Here is a 20474-nt window from a genome sequence, read left to right on the forward strand (position 1 = left end):
AAACAAATTAGAAGACCCACAGATCATTGGAACTCCTTTTTGGTTGAGCTATTGAGCAGTCGGCTCGATGCTGTGTCGCAAAAGGAGTGGGAAAATCATTTGGATGATGATTCTCGACCAACCTATAATGATTTGATCAAATTTATACACAAACGCTCTCGAATTCTCCAATCACTAACGCTCTCCCAGTCGTCAAATGCTAGCGGTAAGCCAGAACCAAAGTATCATCGAATAAATGTAACATCTCATCCTGTCATAGCAAATGAAGGTATGTGTAATGTCCACGGTCCATACTAAAGAAAAAAGAATTTATATGAGCAGTTGTCCCCGGGGGGGTTTAAAAATCGTCAAAAATCTGTCCACGTGGTATGTGGATGGCCCCCAATTGATTTTTTACGTATTTTCAAATTATCATGACAAAAAGTGTTTTGCTGACAAAAAGTTCGCAAGTTTTAACCTTGATAAAACCCCATGATTCAACTAGCTATTAAACGTCGTATCCTAAATCAACCCACCAGACGGGAAGCTACAGCTGATTGTGTGCAAGTTCAGTGCACTTGTAAAAACAAATTTCTAAACACATTCACTAGTATAAACATTACTCTTCAATTGTTCTACTCACTCCACCTCCGTTACAGAACTGTGACAACACAAACAGCTCGCACTGTTAAGACCGCGTGTCGGGCAAACAAATGGTAAACCTCCACTTCAACTCGGGCCAATACCAAGGTGCAAACGTACGTTCGTAAAGATCGTATAGTAGATTGGCACGTGAACAGCCGCGTCTGGTTTAAGCATACACAGCCATTCAGTTGGTCGAATTAATCCGGTTAACGAAATTAATAAATTTTAAACTAGGGGTGGGCTGCGTTTTTTTTGCGCCATTCATGCAGTTCTAGCGCTGAGGCATAAGCACCTGCCAATTGGATGGAAGTGAAAGTTAAATGGAGCACTTTTAGTGCAGTTGTTTTGCAAAATGATGAGTCGCAAGTAGAACGCGCTTCCAGCTCACGATGAGCGGGGGTAGTACTTAAACAAGGTGCACTTTTTTAACACAGTTTTGTTGTTTAGTTCCGTTGAAATGGAGAGTTGAACGTTTGTTCGAAGAAAAGTATATACTATTACCGATCACTCTAGCAGTACACTCGAATCGCAACCGTGTGAAACTATGAAATAATCTCGATGAGTATTTCTACTTATCTTAATATTAGCAACTGCTTTAAGTCTCCCTGTGCTCGTCAATTGTACAGCACGTTCGAACTTAGAGCAGCGCTTGTTAGAACAACTTCCAACTATGGCGGGTAATCTGCGTATGCTGCTTTCCTACTTGCTGCTGTTGAATGGATGTTCAGTGTTGGGGTCGCTTGCTGGACCCGATAAGTATGGTTACATTGCACCGCTCTTCGAGTATGATAATTACAGTGCTTGTCGCCGTCAACAACCGGCGCTTTACTGCATTGCCAAGGTAGTCATCGAGCCGGTTCCAGAGGTGTATGTGAGTTATTTGAAGTTGGGAGTTTTTTTTGCAGTGCGAATGTGTAACGTTTTGATATCTTTTAAGAATTCGAGTCGTATCATCGCTAGTCCTAGAAAAAATGTGTTGGAAAGAGGCGTTTGTGTTAACCAGTGTGTATCGGAGGTAGCCGCACTGAATGAATCGGAACAGCAAAGACTGTTTCAACCGAAAGTGAATGTTTCGTATATGGTGAGTGAAATTATCGATAAAATCTTACTGAAAATATGCAATAGATGAAACGAATTGAATGGTGATTGTGTTGCTAGCACGCAAAAGTGTATCTAGGTACTAAATAATGCGGCGTCAATTTCTCATGAGCATGTCGTGTGTGAATTTAAATGAATAATTGACAGAAGTACAGTTATATTCATACCGATAATCCGATAGACCGATAAGTAATTATCATGCCAACTCAGGTATAAGTTTGAACTAATGCTTATTTAAGCCTGTGCGAACGTTAATTCGATAAAAATACCATCAGTAACACTGAGAAAAGGTCAATGAATCTAGTGTCTTAGTGTCTTAATCTGCCAGAAGGTCCTGAGGTACGATGCTGTCCTAATAAGCCAGTCGTCGTAGGTTCGAGTCGCGGCTCAGGATAGACTGTTAGTGTCAGTAGGATAGTAGCGCTAGCGCAATTGTCATGTACACTAATCAGTTGGCTGTGAAGACTGTGTATAATAAACAGAAGGTCGAGTTACGAATCGGAACGTAGCACCATGGCTTTGCTTTGCTTTTATCTAGTGTTTTACTTTATATAATATCTTACAAACTAAGAGCAAATTGCCGATTACGAGCTAAAATTAAACCTTAAACTACCTCTAATATGGTCAGCGTTTGACCAGACCGAACCAAGCGCCATTTTTTTAGGTGAGTTTTTAGGGTAAATGACCCAGTAGTGGAGGAGCTAAGCACGAGTTATGCATGTTTAGCCATGTTTTGGCTAAGAAAAACGAATCTAGCTGGTCCGTTTCACTATTTTCTGTTGAAATGGGTTCTGTTTGGTAATTTTGCACCTTAAAATTGACTTTGAACCCGCTTTGAGGGTTTAAATTAACTAAAATAAGTTGCACGCTTTTGTTCCAATAGTTGCGGTAGAGTTCCTATAGTTGTGAATGGGTGTTCCTGTAGTTGCGGTATATAGAACATTAGTGTTTGCTTGGTTAAATGAAGGTATTTGCCTCGCTTGAAGTGGTTTTTGATTGTTTTACTATTTATCATATTGTTTTTAATAGGTTGACAAGTCGGTTTGCAAGTAAATACAAAAATGCACGAAGTTAACTAAGAGACGGATTTTGCGCCAATTTGGTCAGATGTTGGCAAAATTCAGTGAAAGTATGTAGGTTTTATTAAAATAAAACAAATTTTGCATACTTTTTATAAAATGTTTTTAGACTAACATTTGAAAAGGGCTGAAACTGGCTGAAGAGAAAGACCGATGGCGCTCATTTTGAAATATTCAGAAGAATTTTTTTTCACAAATGCTGACTTCTTAACACTGGAAGTTAGAGTCTATTACCTCTGCTTCGTACCATTTTTGCGCTTATATTTTTGACGTTAGTGTTTACTAAAAGAGCGACTGAAGCTGTGAAAGGCTCGTTAAAAGAATTACAAGACCAAAAGCAGTGGGTAAGCATCGATTAAGAGGTCATTAACGCATAATACAGCATTTTAGGGGTGAGAGCGATAGCTTTTGTGCCCGATCATGTTTGAAGTATCGGTAAATTCACGGTGGCAGGGGAAGGTGGGGTTCAAAATTTGAATAGTAATAAGTTACATCATTTAGGTATGCCCCCTAGTACCTGCTTGTCCCTAATATACACAAGTAGTCCCACATACATATGTTCTGATAAACGTAAATCAGAATTGCGAAACATACCGCAACTATAAGAGCATAGTGTATCCTGTGATCCAATAGTGGAGGAAGTAATTTATAAATATTATGATCATCTATTAACGAACTTCACCTGTGCAACAGTTTCCATAGTGTACTGTTATCTGGGAAAATAATTATATGAGTTATAATCGTAATAAAACCACACACATATCTTAAAACAATCGTGGACAAAATAAGAAAATGGGTAGTGAGTGGTGCCTTCCGGGTAAGTTTCTGAAAAATACAGTATTCTTCAGTAATTTGGATATTTCCAGTATATATTGTTATAGTAACATATGTACTTATGTTTAATCTATTATTTCTTCAACATGTAGCATAAGCAATTCGGTTCTAATTAGTTTAACCAATGAATTCAAAAACGATGCCGCAACTATTGGTGCTACCACAACTATTGGATCATCTACCCTAACATCAGTGGATGTGAAAATTAATAATCTATCTTCCATGAAAAAAAAAACAAAATAATTTGAACATTTCATAATGATATTATAACAAAATTTATCTCGCTTACAAAAAATATACGGGGTGGTTAAACTTTGAACACCAATTACTCGAAATGATGTTTTTGGCGCTTGGTTCAGTATGGTCTTACTCCGACCATATGTGATTTAAAGTCAATGATTTGTTGTTGGAGCGGCTTGCTGTTCTTCATGCAGCCATAAATAATGTAAATATGTTCTACTGAACCAGGACGCTTTCTTATTGCTTGGTATCGAGCAGTAAAAAGAAACCCACACTACGGTAATCCGAAACAATTTTTGAAATCGATAAGGTATACTGAATAGAAGCTAATTCTGCGAGGTAAACAGAAGTAGAATTATCGAAATTATACAAGACAGTTAAATGTTCATTGAAGATACCAAAGCCAGTGGACCCATCGAAGTCGAATCGAGAAGTACCTATATTCAAAAATTCGTCGAGTGTATGAAAATAAAATTCATAATTAATCGATTGATTACAGACGGATATAAAAAACTCACAGTTAATAGCATCCTCTAAGAATTGTATGGAATTTTTTTGGCTATAAATACTACGTCTTATTACAAAACATGACAATTTTTTTCAAAATAATTTCGAACAACCTTGATCCTTCTAACACAAAGATTGTTTTGTGTGTTGCGTTAAAAAAATAATTCTGAGAAGAAAAGATTCGCAAAAATGTAATAGCATAAAAACAAAGGCTATTTCAGGATAGCCTATTTTACGCTTTTGATTACATTTGAAGCCATTTAATTATTTTAGTCGGACACTTAGATTGTAAGTCATGTGATTCGAACTAAATCTAAACAAATCTGTCTGTCTGTCTGATCCATATAGACTTGGCAACTTTGGAATGACCGAATACCAGCCAATATGGGTATTTCCTAAATCGAGGTGATGCACAGAAGCCAGAAGGTGTGGATGTTCTCATTCCGATAAAACCAATCATTTCAAACGATTTGCCTTTTGAGTTTGATCGTATCCAATATCCGATTCAACATGACTAGTCACCCAGTCTGCAAGACTAGAAACAACTCGCAAGGAATCAATCAATTTGGAATATTTGAAATTATTTAAATACAGAAAGAAATCGACGGGACAAGGTTTGCTGGATCAATTAGTCGCTTATAAAAAAGGGTACAAAGTCCGCCGTCTACTTACTTAGATTCGTTAATAAAGTTACTAGAGATTTCAAGGACCCGCACACACTAAAATCTGTACCTATATGTGGGCCTTGTGCGATTTGCTCTGCAATTTGCTTTGGTAACCAGGTACCTCTGCTTGAAGGTGAGGTCTGTTTGGAGGTGCCACAAGGTCGATACCTCACATCGAACCTATGCCACAATGGAGCACTTAGAACATCAAATCTGATCAAAATTATTTTGAAGGATTTTTGCACTAGAATATACAGGGTGTTAGGAAGCTCACTTGAAATTTTGGTGATAGAGAGACCCTATTAGATGAAAAAAATCCTTCTACGCATATGGTCAAAATTCATCTACTGCAGAGTTATTCACTTTTTCAGTTTTCGGGTATGTTTGCCTTTAACGCGGTCTAGCACAAGAAGTGTGATAGCTAGCTCAATTCTGTAGGTTTCGTTGGAAAACTGAGAAAATTTCGTAATCAATAGTGTCTTAAAAACGTTCAACTAGAGGAAGTAAGCAGCACTTATAAAGGAACCAATGTGAAATCAAATGTTTTTTGAGAACTAAACTGCAATTTTCTGTCTGAAATGTGTGATAAACATGAGTTTTGTAGTTAACTAAATTATACATTGAAGTCTACTCTACAAGTTGTTCTTTAACTCCAAGCATCCAAATAAATGCTTCAATCATTAAATTTTAAACTCATCGGAGAGAATTTGTACACTCGTGCCAATTTGCACTGCCTATCACCGACATTAAACTCGTGCCAATTTTAAAATATTTAGTTGTTAATCAGTGAGTCCTTACTTTCGATTAGCGATTTTTTTCAGTGTTTTGAACTGAATATATTCCTAATAATTAAAGCGCGGGCTTGAGTAGCGATAATGAAGCGATTGAACGACGTGAGTAGGGCAAAAAATACAATCAAATTTTAAGTTCTACAGTGCTGCCAAACTCAAGAATGAATTTTATGAAATTAAATTTATTGACATCTTCATCACATTCTATTACGAGAGCCCTGAAAATGTTTGCATTTTTTTTCTCTCAACACCCAGATCTTAACTATTGTTTTTACCCATTATGGAACAAGTGTACGTTTTATCGATCAATACTTTAAATTTCTTGACATAGAATTACGTCTTACGGCGACATATATAGCAGGGTGGAGCAAAGTGATAGATTTTCCAGATGCCAGTTTTATTGGTTCCATTTGGGGCCTTGAATAATCCCCGAAGTTATCGGAAGTCGATTGGTTTTGTCTCCACTTGGTGCATTGCATTTCAAATTTGTAAGAAATTTCAAATAGGAAAACACATTTTTTACATTTCTCTTTCTAGAAAGCTTAGTATACTTCATTAATGCACTACATTACGTTAAAGTGTAGTATTTGAAATGCTCAACCAATTTTTCCGAAGACATTTAAGAGCTAGGAGGCACCTAAAGAACTATTTGGCTATTGAGTATGTCAAACTAATGCTGAAAATTTTTTTTTTCTACCAGCACTACCAGTGTACCGGTGTCATGTGATTTTCATCAGATGAAACCTATTGTATCGAGCATATACATCAATACTCTAGAATATAAAAAGATCCCTAAAAGATAACAGTCAGTCGATTTTCATATTAGAAGCTTGAAAATTTATTGGTTTTTTTTTTAAACTCTCTTGAAAACATCATCAGATTGGTAGTTTATCAAAATATTAAATATTCCATGAACGCAATCATTGAATGAAATAATAAAATAATGCAAACTTTTGAATCGTGCTCCAAATTTGTTAAAACAATTTTATTCAAAACTAACTGAGTGCTCGATCTTGCTCGGTATTCAATATTAGCTCCTGTTGTTATGGTGGTAGCTTAAAATTTATTGAGGACTGCTTGAACTCCAAAATTGATATTGATGTGGAGAATCATAGAGGTGAAAGAATTTCACCTTCAGCAAATAATTACACAAAAAATCCTGTTTCATCTTTCTGTTAGTTTCTCTTTCATTCCCGAAATAAATCATGTAATCATTTCCATATCAACGTTTACGCATTTTTATTTCTGCCTTTGGATGTAACTTCTCTTCCTTCTTATCTCTCTCCCTCTTTCTTGTTCTTTCTCTTCTACTTGTTCGCTCAGCCCTAACCCATTATTTCAATCATTTCTTCTACCATTCTCCATCACAACCCTACGATCCACCAACTATTTATTCAAAGCCATTTCTATTCCAAATCAGCCATCGACTCTACTTCCTACCTCCTTCATTCCCTCCCCATCACTTACTTTTCGTAACACTTTTTCACCTCACCTTATATATAAATAGATCTCCCAGCTGGTCCTAAAGTAGAATCGTAGCGCTAGCCCGCAATTGTCCTACACACACTAAACAGTTGGCTGCGAAGTCTGTGTATAATAAACAAAAGGTCAAGTTTCGAATCGGAATGTAGCACCAAGGCTTTGCTTTTTTATGTGTAAATAGATTTCAGAATCTCTTAGGGAACATTCAAAATTGCGTAACGCAAAAAAAAAACACAATTTATTTACCCCCATATGTAATAAAACGTAACGCCACCACCCATCCTCTCATATAAATTACGTAACGCAATAGAAGAATTCGCTTAATAAAAATGCTCGTGGTTTGGCGTAAAATTATACACTTTTCAGCTTTTTTGGTTACTTAACGCTGTATGCATGCCGCCTTATCTTGTTCGATCGATGTTCTTGATCAAATTTTTGTTCAGTAATAATTCAACTTCAACAACTTTTTTCAAACGTTATTTTCATCCAGAATACTAGGCTCGACTCTATGTTATCAAATTATGCGGAAAATATGTCATGGAACGTGTTCATAAGTAGTAGCAGTTTTTGGAGAGCATTCTACATTTTCATTAGCTTTTAACAGCTTGTTAGATAGAGAGTATACGCCATCTTGTATTCGAAAATGACATCAGACATCTATTAAAAGTTTCTGGGTGTAGCATCAGTATTGTTCAACACAGCCTAGGGAGTTGAATTTAAAAACGGCGTAAGAAATCAATTTTCTGTTTTTAGGCGTCATGTCAGTCCGGAAATATCAATATCGCGGAGTATTCCAGGATTATCCTCAAATTTATCCAGCTTTCATGAAATCGGAAAGCACCATTTGGAGTTAGAAATGGCGTTGGATATCGATACTTGGTTTTCGAACGTCACTTTGATTCCGAAAATATGCAACACTGCTTGACGGATATCATGTTTCGGTGTTCGCAAATCACCTTCTGGCCACCAGACATGACCAAAAATAAGTCTATGACCACTTATTTTGTAAAAGAAACTCGTATCAGGCATTTAAGCGTTGTGCTAAAACTTACATACAAAACTTGTTTTCAATATGAATAGATTGAAGGTTCCATTATTCTGAATTTCAAGTCACAGTTTTTGTATATAGTTTTTTGCCGATTCTTTACAAATTTACCAGATCAGCGATGAGCGTTTTGTAGGCCAATACATTAGTGACGCTTACAGTTCGTTGAACAGCTCAAAAATAGTGGAACCGCTAACTGAAAATTAGCGAATTAGCGTAACGGTGCTCACCACTAGGTACTAGTATTTATTTTTAAAGGGAAAAATGTTGAGAAGCAAAATATATAGGCTGACCAGTCGTACCGTTTTGAAGGTTACAGTACAGTTTTTGGACCTGTTTCAATCGTCCAATATTTTACAGTCTTGTACCGTTTTAAACTCCTTTAAAAAATTTCAAGAAGAAGCTTTGCAATATGTTTTTTGCAAGTATAAGTTCTAAGCTGCCAAGAATTTGCCAGTACTATAAAGTAAATTTTAATCCTTCCTGGCAATACCGCGCCACAGGAAAGGACCTCATCTAACGGTTTGTGGCCGCGAACGGTATTTGGCCTGCAAAATTTCGATCTTCCATGTTACAAATTTCACGACCTTATTACCAAAAATCACTCTTTACTACGTAAAATTTCATCAAGCGCCAAGAATGAGGCCATCAAAGCAATGGTTGACTGTTTGTATGCTTTGGCTTATAAAAATTTTCAGATATTAATATTCCATTGTGTCCCGTTTTCGAACCCATTTGTCCCGTTTTCTCCCCGAGAAAATCTGGTCAGCCTAAAAATATAGTAAGTGGAAGATGTGTACACAATCTCGAAACTGCAGCAAGACTTATTTTTGGCCTGATCCTGGATTTTGTCTAAACTAACTTCAATGAGTTTTTCCTTGCTTCAATTTACTGACAACAACTTATCCAACTGATTTTTTCTTCCACCTAGTACACGATGTCCATATTTTGGCAAGCAGAAGTCGAACACCACATTCATCAGTACGGAAATATCGTAAACATTTGCATCAACAATCGACTGGAGCAAAAACACAACATAGTGGCATACTCCGAACTGGAGTACTGCATCGATGACAAGGCAGCTGCAAATGCAGACTTAGGTAGTACTTGACATTACTGTGCGAACTTCATATTTACCACCAACAGATTTTAACTGTTTCAGACTGGGCTAAGATTGCATTTGCCACAGTGCTGCTGGCGTTGCTCGTAACGTTTCTGATCACTAATGTCATGGATCTACTAGGAAATGACCAGCTGAGAAGTAAGTTCAACTTTCCAAGAACTTTTTAACTTTATCTCGAATGCTTTCAGATCAAAACATCGTGTCAAGTTTTTCCATCCGACGGAATCTGGTCCAATTTTTACGAGAGCCAAAGACGGAGATTGCTCGCGATTTTGCCTATATAGACGGTCTTCGGGTGCTGATCTGTTCCTGCGTTCTACTATCCCATTGTCTACTTTCGGCGAAATTCACACCAATTTCGAATCCTGAAACTTTCGTGCAATTATACTATAATCCCATAACATTGATCATCGTAACACCACTAGCTATGCTCGTGAAAATATTCTTCACTATTTCGGGTCTCCTGTTAACGGTTAATGTTTTGAAGGACTACAAAACGAAACCTCAAACAATTGGGTGGTATTATTTCTGTACTAAATTTGTGCATCGTTTGATTCGATTATTGCCGGTGTACTACTTCTTCTTGCTGCATACCACAGTCTACGACTGGTTTCCTGGAGTTGACGTAGGAATCATAGGCTACAAAACGCTAACGATGGAGCGGCTGTTGTGTCGGCAGTATTGGTGGAGCAATGCTTTGTTTCTTAACAATTTACCGATTATGGTAGGACAGTGCTTCGGACACACGTGGTACATAGGTACGGACGTGCAACTGTTTGCCGGGGGGCTTTTGATTTTAGCTTTGTGCATCAAATGGCCTGCCGCAGCGAAGCCACTGTTGAGCGCGATGTTGGTCATTTCTGCACTGTTCGTGTCGAGTATGGTGAACTATGGTGGAATTGAACCAGTTTTCGTGGATAGATTCAGGTGAGTTTCGCAAAAATATTGCACCCTTGATGGCAGCCGTTCCGTTTGCTTTCAGCGATGCCCAGTTTATGTACATGAAAACGCGCTATTTCCGAGAGATGTACCAACCAAGTTATACGAACATGGGCTGTACGGTTGCTGGCATAATGATCGGTTTTCTTTACCACAACATCAAAAACAACGGACTTGATTTGAAAAGTTCACAGGTGAACAGAATACAATAAATTTGAAAATAAATATTTAACAGATTAACATTTGCATTCAGGTATACAAAATAATCAAGTGGATTTCCGTTCCAATATCAATTGCTACGGTAGTGATTGCTCCAATTTTCTACGAATATGAAGTGAATCTAGATTCACCGTGGGTACCGTTTTACTCCATCTTTTATGTTTATTTTTCCGTAATTTTGACCAGCGTATGGATAGTTGACGGATTTCAGGAACCTCAAAGTAAAATATTATCAACGAATTTGTGACCATCAATGACATTTGTCTAAACTTACAGGCAGCGTACGTCGGTTTCTCGGTTCCCGATCGATGGCAGCCGTGGGTAAACTGTCGTATTGTGCATACCTGTTGCACCCAACGCTAATGCGGATCTTTAGTCTGTCACCTCTCATGCCAGATTTGCCGGTGGAATTCACCGTAGGATCACTGTTCGGCACCTGGTTGGGCGTTACCATCGGTTCCTATCTGGTCGGAGCAGTATTCTACTTCTGCTTAGAGCAACCGATGAGTTTGCTGCTGCGAACTTTGTATGTTCAGTACTGCAGCCAGAAAAAGAAACTGTGAGGAGAGAAAAATATTTTACAATTTTGAACCAGCTGCCTTTACATGTAAGTTTTTAAAATTATACTGTGATTGAATTGAGATAATTTGTACTAATTTTAAATTGAATAAAAATACAATCATTTGAAAACAAAAATTCGTATACGTTTATAACATCTTTTCGAGCTTATTCTGGATTCACGTGGAGTAAACCGTCATAGCCTAGTTCGTGTTCAATTCTGGTCCTAAAAGTCAATTTCTGAGCGCATCACAGCCATTCTAGCTTGTATTTTTTTAAGTTTTAATGGAAAAACCCGGTTTAGATTATACATTAAATAAGCGTCCGTGAAAAAAAATTACAAAAAAAAATTAACTTCATGATCTCAAATAAAATTTTCCGGACAATTACGGGATTCTCATTAGTGCTGGGACTTTTAACCGGATATATTCGAGATCCGGTTATCCGAATACTATTCGGATGTCCGGATACGAATAATCGAATAGTTGGATATCCGAATATACTATCCGGATATCCTGATTTATTTCTTTTTTTTAGGCCCGTTCGAATGAAATGTAACGCGAAAATGGCTTTTTCCACAATCCTCCATCCCCTCGTAAGTAATTATTTACATAATTCTCATTAAACTGTGTTCGGATACAATATCCGGATATCTGGATACCCGACTATCCGAAAATCTGAATATCCAGTTGGATAATATCCGGATATCCGGTTGATCCGGATTTTTGCTATTTGTCGGATATCCGAGGTCGGATATCCGGATATTTTAATCTGGATAGTCCCAGCACTAATTCTCATTCGCGGACTATTTCCCATAATAAAAGTAAATCAATAAAAACTTAGCAAGATTTTTTCGAAACTTTCATTGATGCAATATACAAAAAATCTTGGGGGGCCCGGGGCAGATATTTCTATGGGGCCCTCTTTTCCTGAAATATTTAGAGGTGAAAAAATTTAAATTGTGAAAAGATTTTGGAAGGTGAAGAGCAAAAATAGGATCTTCACTCTGAACGTGTGCCCCAGGACTAGGGAGGCCCCTCGAGTAGGAAAGTCCGGGACATTTTCCCAAAATTGAGCAAAATAATTATTCAATTTCTTCTAAAATAGAGGAATTGCTCCATTATTCATCTCATTAGGCCGATATTCATGAAGAATGCACGGAATCAACACCAAATTTTCACGAAATCATTGAACAAATAAACTAAATATGCTTACGTGCTCTCATGGAATCGTTTAGCATTGTATGTTTAGTAAAATTAGCTAGATTTATCCTGAATTTTGTAAAACAAACAATTTTTCACAACGCTTCCATATCCATCTCAAAACTTGAATCACTGCTCAATTAGTCATCTCACGACGCCCCCATATTCATCACACTGTTAATCATGAATGAATCACATTATCATGAATGAACATAGCCGTAGCCCGTCGTAGTAGGTTACCTAGATATCCGCTGTAGTTGTTTACGTGCAAAATTGGTAACCTAGGTAACCACTACAGTGCTGTAGATTCATGTCAATTATGTCGGAATAATTCAACATTTTCAGTATGATTTTTTTGTATTAACTGAAACTGATTTGGCAACATTTGATTTTCTTCAACGCAATGAAAACAGATAAAAATACATACAGTTGAAATTTAGGAATAGTAGAAATTCATCCCACATATTTCTGCTAATTCAAGCATGTTTTAGGAATTTGGAGTTGAACATTTCAGAGAATAAAGTATTCTTAGTGTAGTAGGTGATTTTGTTTAATGATTGAAAAAAACTTTGATTGGGTGCTAAACGAGTCCCGTTGTAGCCGTATAGAACAATGCGCAGATTATGTTTTTTGAGGTAGGTGATTGAATTAAATGAGTTTTCGAGTGCAGATGCCCGACTATAATATCAAATTTAGTGCTTTTAAGCGAGTTTTTGAGGATTATACTTTATAAGGAAACTAAAGTGAACTAAGAAGAATCCATTCCATGGATTATCAGATTGGTATAAGAAAAAAATATGCGTTTTTTCTGTTTTCAATTGTGTTTTCATGTTGTATGAGATGAATATATGGGCTGAGATGAATAATGGAGCAGTTCCCCTATTGCTTCGATGAATCTGTGCATAAACAAAAATTAGCTTATGGTGAAACTTTGCACAGTAGAGAGTGTTTTCTGCAAATATGGTCGTGAAATTTGGAGATGGAAGTTTGGCCTAACAATTATCATTGCTCTCATGGTCTCAATTTGCAGCCTATTTAGTCCACATACTGTTTACAATAGAGACTGTCCTTTCCAGTTGGCGTGGTTCTACCAGGAAAGCCAAAAGGTACTTAGTAACTTTAACACGTTCCTGGCAGTTTAGAAACTGATCTTTAAATTTGTCAACTATTGGAACCCTATCAGTTTGTAACTGTTATTTGTCTGTGTTCGTAGGTTTTCCAAGGTGTATACGAGAAAAATTCAAATCGGCAAAAACAGAAACCGGACGGTTAAAAATTGTCCAAAAACAGTACTTCTGATCAGTTTACTAAAAGATGATGGCAGTTTAAAACGTAACAACCGACATAGACTGACTAGAATTGATAAATAACCCTATGAGTACGGATTTAGAATCGTCCCACAAATCGGGCTCTAAACCCGTACGGCATGCACTATAGACCATTTTACGAGACGTTTCTGCACTCAATTCATGAATGAAATTTTGACAGAAAGCTCGGAACCGCTGACATAACGCACATAAAAGCAGCAACAATATCAGCAGGATCCGTGACACCTGTCAGTTCGTAAAATGGTCTATGATGAATATATAGGGGAGAGGAGGGCAGTTTCGGACACTTTTTCTATCTTGATTTTTAATATTTTTTGTTAACTTAAAAAAAACTGAATTCATCCTGGCTGTTACTTGAACATCGGAGTATCATATAAGCGTGGTAGTAGTGTCCGTTGATGCGATTTCGATTGATTTATTTGAATTTTTCAAAATTGCTTGTTTGTCCGAATGTGCCCCGTGTGTGGGGTAGTTTCGGACAGTCCTGGGGCACATTCGGACAGTGTTGAAAAACTTTTCTAGGTTGATGAAAATTTTGTGTTTTCCAACTCTTTCTTCCATATAAGCAAGCTGAGCTCAGATGCTTCACCAATCCCGAAACTCATCCTTTTATTTCAAATTTAATTCATAAAATGAAAACCGAGCAAACTGGCTATGAGAAGGAAAGGATACAAGAACTATGCCATATTCTTTGCAATATTTGATTGGTTCAAAGTGCAATGGCATTCGTGATTGTCAAACAACAGCAAATTGGTTCACTTACGCTGCTTTGGAACCTTATTCAAGTGTTCCAGAACACTGTGAAACAATTTTCCAATCGCCTTGATATCCGGTACGTCCTTTCATAATTCATATGGGAACTTCCGATCAAATATTTCTCTAGAAATGTTTCTTCCACGTTCGTAAAAACTTGTTGATCTGAGTTTTCAGACGAAAAGCTCTCTGATTTTTCCGTTTTTTAGTTTCTTTGATTTTTCAGACGACAGACCAAGGTACTTTTTTTAATTCCGCAGGTATCAGAAGCGTTACTCAAAGACATTGTTCCGTTAGAAACTCTTTCCAGCTCATCTTTGTTGATGCTTGCTCTATCGATTTTTCTTCTGTAGTTCCGAACCATTTTTAGGACTGAGAATCAGTCTAGATCGATTTTTGTTAATAAACAACAATCAAATACAAATTTTGTAAGTGTCCGAATGTGCCCCATGAACGATGTCCGAATGTGCCCCACCACCATCCGAAGACAAATTTTAATTTTATCTAATAAATAGGATATTTGTTTCCCCGTTGTTATCACGTCTTTTCATTACATATTAGTTACGAACTAAGCTGGTGTACTTAAATTTCTAAATCTCTCACAAAGAAATTAGAGAAATCCTTACAACTTCAAGCTCAAACGGTTGAAAACATGAATGAAAAATGGCACTGTGTTGTTTTCGTAAGTAATAAACAACCAAGAGCTGTCAAACTATATGGTAGCTGTTGGTAGAAGGGCTGCCAACTCACTTCTATTTTTTGTTTGGTTGAAAATTACACCATTTGTTTTTTTTTTTTTTTGAGCTCTGTCCGAAACTGCCCCCTTTTCCCTACCATTTATATGTTATATACCTCATGATCAGCACGTAGAACACTAAATGCTTGCCTCTCAGATCGATTTGCAACTATTAAATCATTGAAATCACAGTGAATGCACTTCAAAATTAATTTTTCTTCGGAACGGATTTCATAGCGAATTGCTAACACGAAACAGAAACAACACGTTTGAAGAGCACTCAGATTTTTATGTTTAATATTTTTGTTGGAGCCTATTGATTTAGTTTCAACGCAGATATCATGGCAATGTTAAGTTTATTATGACTCAGTGATTATTGTTTGTATATCAACTTTTCTGTTATGAGAAATTGCATTAAATCTACAGGGTGTACGGATTTCGGTGCTGTACGGATTTCGGTCCCGCACGGTAATCGGCTTTCAAAGTTTAATAATCTTGTTTGTTTGCTGTAAGCTGATACAGAGATTTTGTTTGCTATAATATCATAATGAACCTTTCAAATGATTTCGTTTTTCATGAAAGATAGGTTATTATTTTAAACATCCACTGGTGTTGATAATTTGTGTTGAGAATTGTTTTTTTTTTTTTTTTTGGCAACTTGCTGTTCAAGATTTATAGCACTAAATTTTATCAACTTCTCCTATGCTTTTACTTAACTATATGATCCTATTCTGACGCCTATCTAATGTGTTAGAAACGTTAAAAAATGTGAAGAGAAAAGCAAAAGTAAAGTGATTGGTTCAAAAACTCATCCGTTTTTGGGTTCCAAAATAAAAAAAAAAATGGAATTACATTACATAGCAGTTGTCCAAGGGTCTCCAAGTGCTAAGAAAACTTAAAACAATTGCTACGTAGCTGCAAATATCAGTCCAGCATGAATTTATCCAAATAAAAAACCTAAATTAATCCACCTAGCGGTCAGACCCAGCTTTTCTTTATCAAACTTAATATTTGTAAAAATAGATTTACTAGAAGCTAAGAAGATAGATTTAATAGATTTAGAAGCGTTCATTTCAATTCAATAAATGTATATTTACTATTTAGGTCCTAAAGAAATTATGTTGTAATCTATACATATAAACCTAAATTAATCCACCTAGTTGTGAAACCCAGCCTTTTTCATTCGAACTTATTATTTGTTCAAATAGAATTACACAACACTCCCATTTGAAAAAAACTAAATTAATCCACCTAGCGGTCAGACCCAGCCTTTCTCATTCAAACTTTTATTTGTAGAAATAGATTTACATGAACGCTTCAATCCAATGAATGTATGTCACTTATTAGGTTCTAAAATATTGATGTTGTAATCTATACATATAAAATGTAGTCCGGTCTGTCTGCCTGTTTGATCCATATAGGCTCGAAAACTACCGAACCGATCGACGTGAAAATTTGTATGTAGTGGTTTTTGGTCCCGATAGAGGTTCCTATGATAGTTTGAGACCCCTCCCTCTTCTGGAAGGGAGGGGTCCAAGACAAATGAAACATACATTTCTGCACAACTCAAGAACAAACCAAGCAAATGAAACCGAATTTGGCATGTGATGTTTATTTACCCATTAGGTAATAAATATGTCCATAATGGTTCGGCGCCCCTCCCTCTTTTGGAAGCACATGTTTCTGCACATCTCGCGAACTAATCAATTAAATGGAACCATATTTGACAGGTGAATGTTTTTAGTGGTAACAAATATGTTCCATAATCGACCTCAGGCAACATTTTGGATATTGTTTTTGGCACATTTTGCATGTGTAGGATAAGTACAACGATACACCGTGCCCCAGTGCTGAGTCGAGAAAATTTCCAGCTCAAAAAGATCCTTGACATCGCTAACCACAGAGCCACGGGGACCGCAAGAAAGATACACAGGAGCTTAATTCGACCACAGATACCATTTTGAATTCTAATATGGCGACTTCCGGCTACGGAAAAGCAGCGGCAAACGAACATATACCACCCAATATGGGTATTTTCGGAATCGTAATGATGCACTGTAGCCACAAATCGACTTCAGACACCATTATGAATTGTAGGATGGCAACTTGTGGTTTCTGGAAAACAGCCAAAAATGGCCGATTTCCGACTAACATGAGTATCTCCGGATCTAGAATGAAACACAGCAGCTGAAATCGAAAATGATCAAATTACACCCAATCTGGGTGTTTTTTCAACCAGAATGACGCTCAGAGGCCAGAAATTATATTAAATACCATTTTGAAATCCAAGATGGCGACTTCCGGTATGTGAAGAACAGTTTAAAATAACCAAATACCATCCAATATGAGTATCTCTGGAACCAGAATGATGCAATGAGCTAACAATTGACCTCAGGCACCATTTTAAATCGCTAAATGACAACTTATAGGAAACATGAGCGGGGGCCTAGTGTGGTTGGTAACGTCTCCGCCAACCACGCTCGACGCCTGGGTTCGAATCCCACCGCCGACATAGGTGTCGATGGTTGTGAGGTGGCGTGATCCACTCACAACCAACCCTAGATCTAGTCTAGATTCAATCCTAGCCGACACCGGGAGATTTTCTGAGGCGAAAAATCTCTGGGATCACGCCTTCCATCGCATGAGGAAGTAAAGCCGTTGGCGCTGGTCCGTTAATAAACGGGTCGTGAGTTAGGGTCCTGGGTGTGGAGTTGTCTCCCTGGGCGTCGGTGATTGGCCACAACAGTGGCGGAACTAGACCGACGGAAAATAAGCGAGAATAAAAAAAAAAAAAACTTATAGGAAACAGTCGAAAATGACCAAAAAATACTCAACATGGATATTTCCGTAATCGAGATGATGCATAGAAACCAAACATTGACCCTTGACATCATTTTTAATTTAAAGACGACCACTTTTAGTTTCTGGAAAACAACCAAAATAACTAAATACCTCCCAATATGGGTATTTCCGGTGTTAGATTGATGCCAGAAAATTTGCTGAAAATGACCGAATACCACCCAATATGAATATATTCAGAATAAGGGCGATGTACAGAAGCCAAAAGTCGAGGATGTTGTCATTTCGATAAAACCAATAAAACCGATAAACCAAACGATTTGTCTTTTGACTTTGAACATATCCTATGGCCGATTCGTCGTGCATTTGCAGACTTTGAACACATCGCAAGGAATCAATGACTTTGGAACGTTCAAATAGTACAAAACCACATTTAAATTATGTTGAGGCCACATAAATATATCAATCAAAGCAGGTATAGTTTTAAATAGTCTTTGAATTTCTTTTCTTTCCATAACTTTTGAGCCACATATCAAATTGTTATGAAGTTTGTTATTTGTAAGTTTGAGAGATGACTCGTTCGTATGACACTAGTTATGTTCAAATAAGTAATGTAATCTTTGAGATAATAGACTCTCGTTGTTTTATTAACAATTTTATACATAACGATGGCTGAAGTTCAATTATAATCAAATGAAATGGGAACGTATAGGGCAGCCAAACTTTGAAACCACGTGTTCAATCATAATTCATCAGTTAGCCCTTAAATAGCCCGCTCATCTGATAATAATATTGATCAAATCGGTTGTGTAGTTTTTGAGATAATGAAGTTTCGTGATTTTCACATTTTGGAACTTTACAGACGATGCCACAGTCCGATTACAGTAAAATTCAATAGGGTGTTACGAGGCAGCTAGACTTGTTAATTGACAGTAATTTCGTGGAAATCGGGTCAGCCATCTCTGAGAAAAGTGAGTGAGTTCAAGTAGTCTTTGGAATATGTTCCTTTTCATAGCTGGATTTCACATTTTTAAACATAACAGGCAAAGTAATAGTCCGATTGCAAAACAAATCAATAGGGTCTTATGGGGCAACTAGACCTTCCATTTGACACTGATTTTATGAAAATCGGTTCAGCCATCTCTGAGAAACATGAGTGAGATTAAGTAGTCTTCAAAACACGTTTCTTGTCATAACTTTTGAACCACATGTTCAATCTTTATGAAATTCAAAAGTTAAGAGTTTTTCAGGTAGCCCGTTCATTTGAAATCAACTGTTCAAATCGGTTGTGTAGTTTTTGAGATAATGATGTTTCATGATTTTTACATTTTGAAACATAACCTCTTAACTAAAAATCCGATTACAATGAAATTTAATAGTGTTTTATGGGACAAAGAGACCTTTCATTTGCAATTAATTTCATGAAAATCGGTCCAGCCATCTCTGAGAAAAGTGAGTGAGAATAAAAATCTGCACATACATACACACACACACACGCCATTCGGCCCTTTGGAGCACTTTATACTTTCGGTTTTGCAAGTGATTGCTATACCGTTCTAGGAGAAAGGCAAAAACACACCTTGAACATTTCTGCTGGATTTATTTTCCACTTTAAATAACGAATTTCTGGTAGCCAACAGCAGAACAATAACGAACATTCAAAACCTAACATTCACACACATATGAGCATACATTAACACTCACACATGCAAATACCATGAAATAACTGATAACTCTTATAGACCTGTGTGATCGAGACCAAAGCCAGTCTGAGTTATGCCTGCAAGTGCAACACAACAACGGAAGGTGGCTAATTTTTTTCGAATTAATTTCTATCTTTAACAACGGCTTTTACCCGTTAACATTCAAGTTCATTAAAGGCAGACAGTGTGTGCAGCCGAGGAAGCGAAAAATAAGCGAACTGAAAATATGATACAGATTTGGAAAAACATATCGCATCCAGACGGGACTTGAACCCGTAGTCTCCCTGACTACTTCACTGGTTGCCGGAATACTTCCTAAAATGGCCAAATTTTGCCTAATCTGGTTATAGTACAACATCAAATTTGAAAAATGTTGAGGCCACATATTTTGATCGTTGCTATAGTTTTAAACAGTCTCCGAGCCACTTTTCTTTCCATAACTTTTAAGCCACATGCTCAAACATTATGATGGTTTCAAAGACAAGTTTATTTGGTTCATTGAATCCAACTATGTTCAGATCGGTTGTGTAGTTTCTGTAATACCTTATTAAGTTTTGTGATTTTTACAATTTCATACATAACGGACGAAGTTAAAGTCCGATAACATTGCGCAACTAGATCTTTTATTTGAGACTAATTTAGTGAAAATCGGTCCAACCATTCTGAAAAAATTGAGTGAGCTTTAGCAGTCTTTGGAATATGTTTCTTTTCAAAACGTGATTTCCTTCTTTTATACATTTATTTTATAC

The 20474-nt window shown here is 36.9% G+C and overlaps 1 protein-coding gene across 1 annotated transcript; it reads left to right on the plus strand.

The window, feature by feature from the left end:
* The first annotated feature begins 897 nt into the window (after window positions 1–897).
* LOC129723148 (nose resistant to fluoxetine protein 6-like) lies at window positions 898–11342 on the plus strand. Its single transcript, XM_055677155.1, has 8 exons — window positions 898–1495; window positions 1562–1705; window positions 9297–9465; window positions 9528–9626; window positions 9677–10415; window positions 10471–10621; window positions 10681–10867; window positions 10923–11342. The coding sequence occupies exons 1-8, from the start codon at window positions 1295–1297 to the stop codon at window positions 11207–11209; spliced, it is 1977 nt and encodes a 658-aa protein (XP_055533130.1). The 5' UTR covers window positions 898–1294; the 3' UTR covers window positions 11210–11342.
* The last annotated feature ends 9132 nt before the right edge of the window (window positions 11343–20474 follow it).

This window comes from Wyeomyia smithii, chromosome 2 (genome assembly GCF_029784165.1).
Source record: "Wyeomyia smithii strain HCP4-BCI-WySm-NY-G18 chromosome 2, ASM2978416v1, whole genome shotgun sequence".
NCBI lineage: Eukaryota > Metazoa > Arthropoda > Insecta > Diptera > Culicidae > Wyeomyia > Wyeomyia smithii.

Coding starts and splice junctions, on each gene's coding strand:
- LOC129723148 (XM_055677155.1), top strand. CDS start 1,295: ATGGCGGGTAATCTGCGTATGCTGCTTTCCTACTTGCTGCTGTTGAAT. Junction 10,416..10,470: donor GTTTTCGTGGATAGATTCAG/GTGAGTTTCGCA, acceptor GTTTGCTTTCAG/CGATGCCCAGTTTATGTACA. Junction 10,622..10,680: donor TTGATTTGAAAAGTTCACAG/GTGAACAGAATA, acceptor ATTTGCATTCAG/GTATACAAAATAATCAAGTG.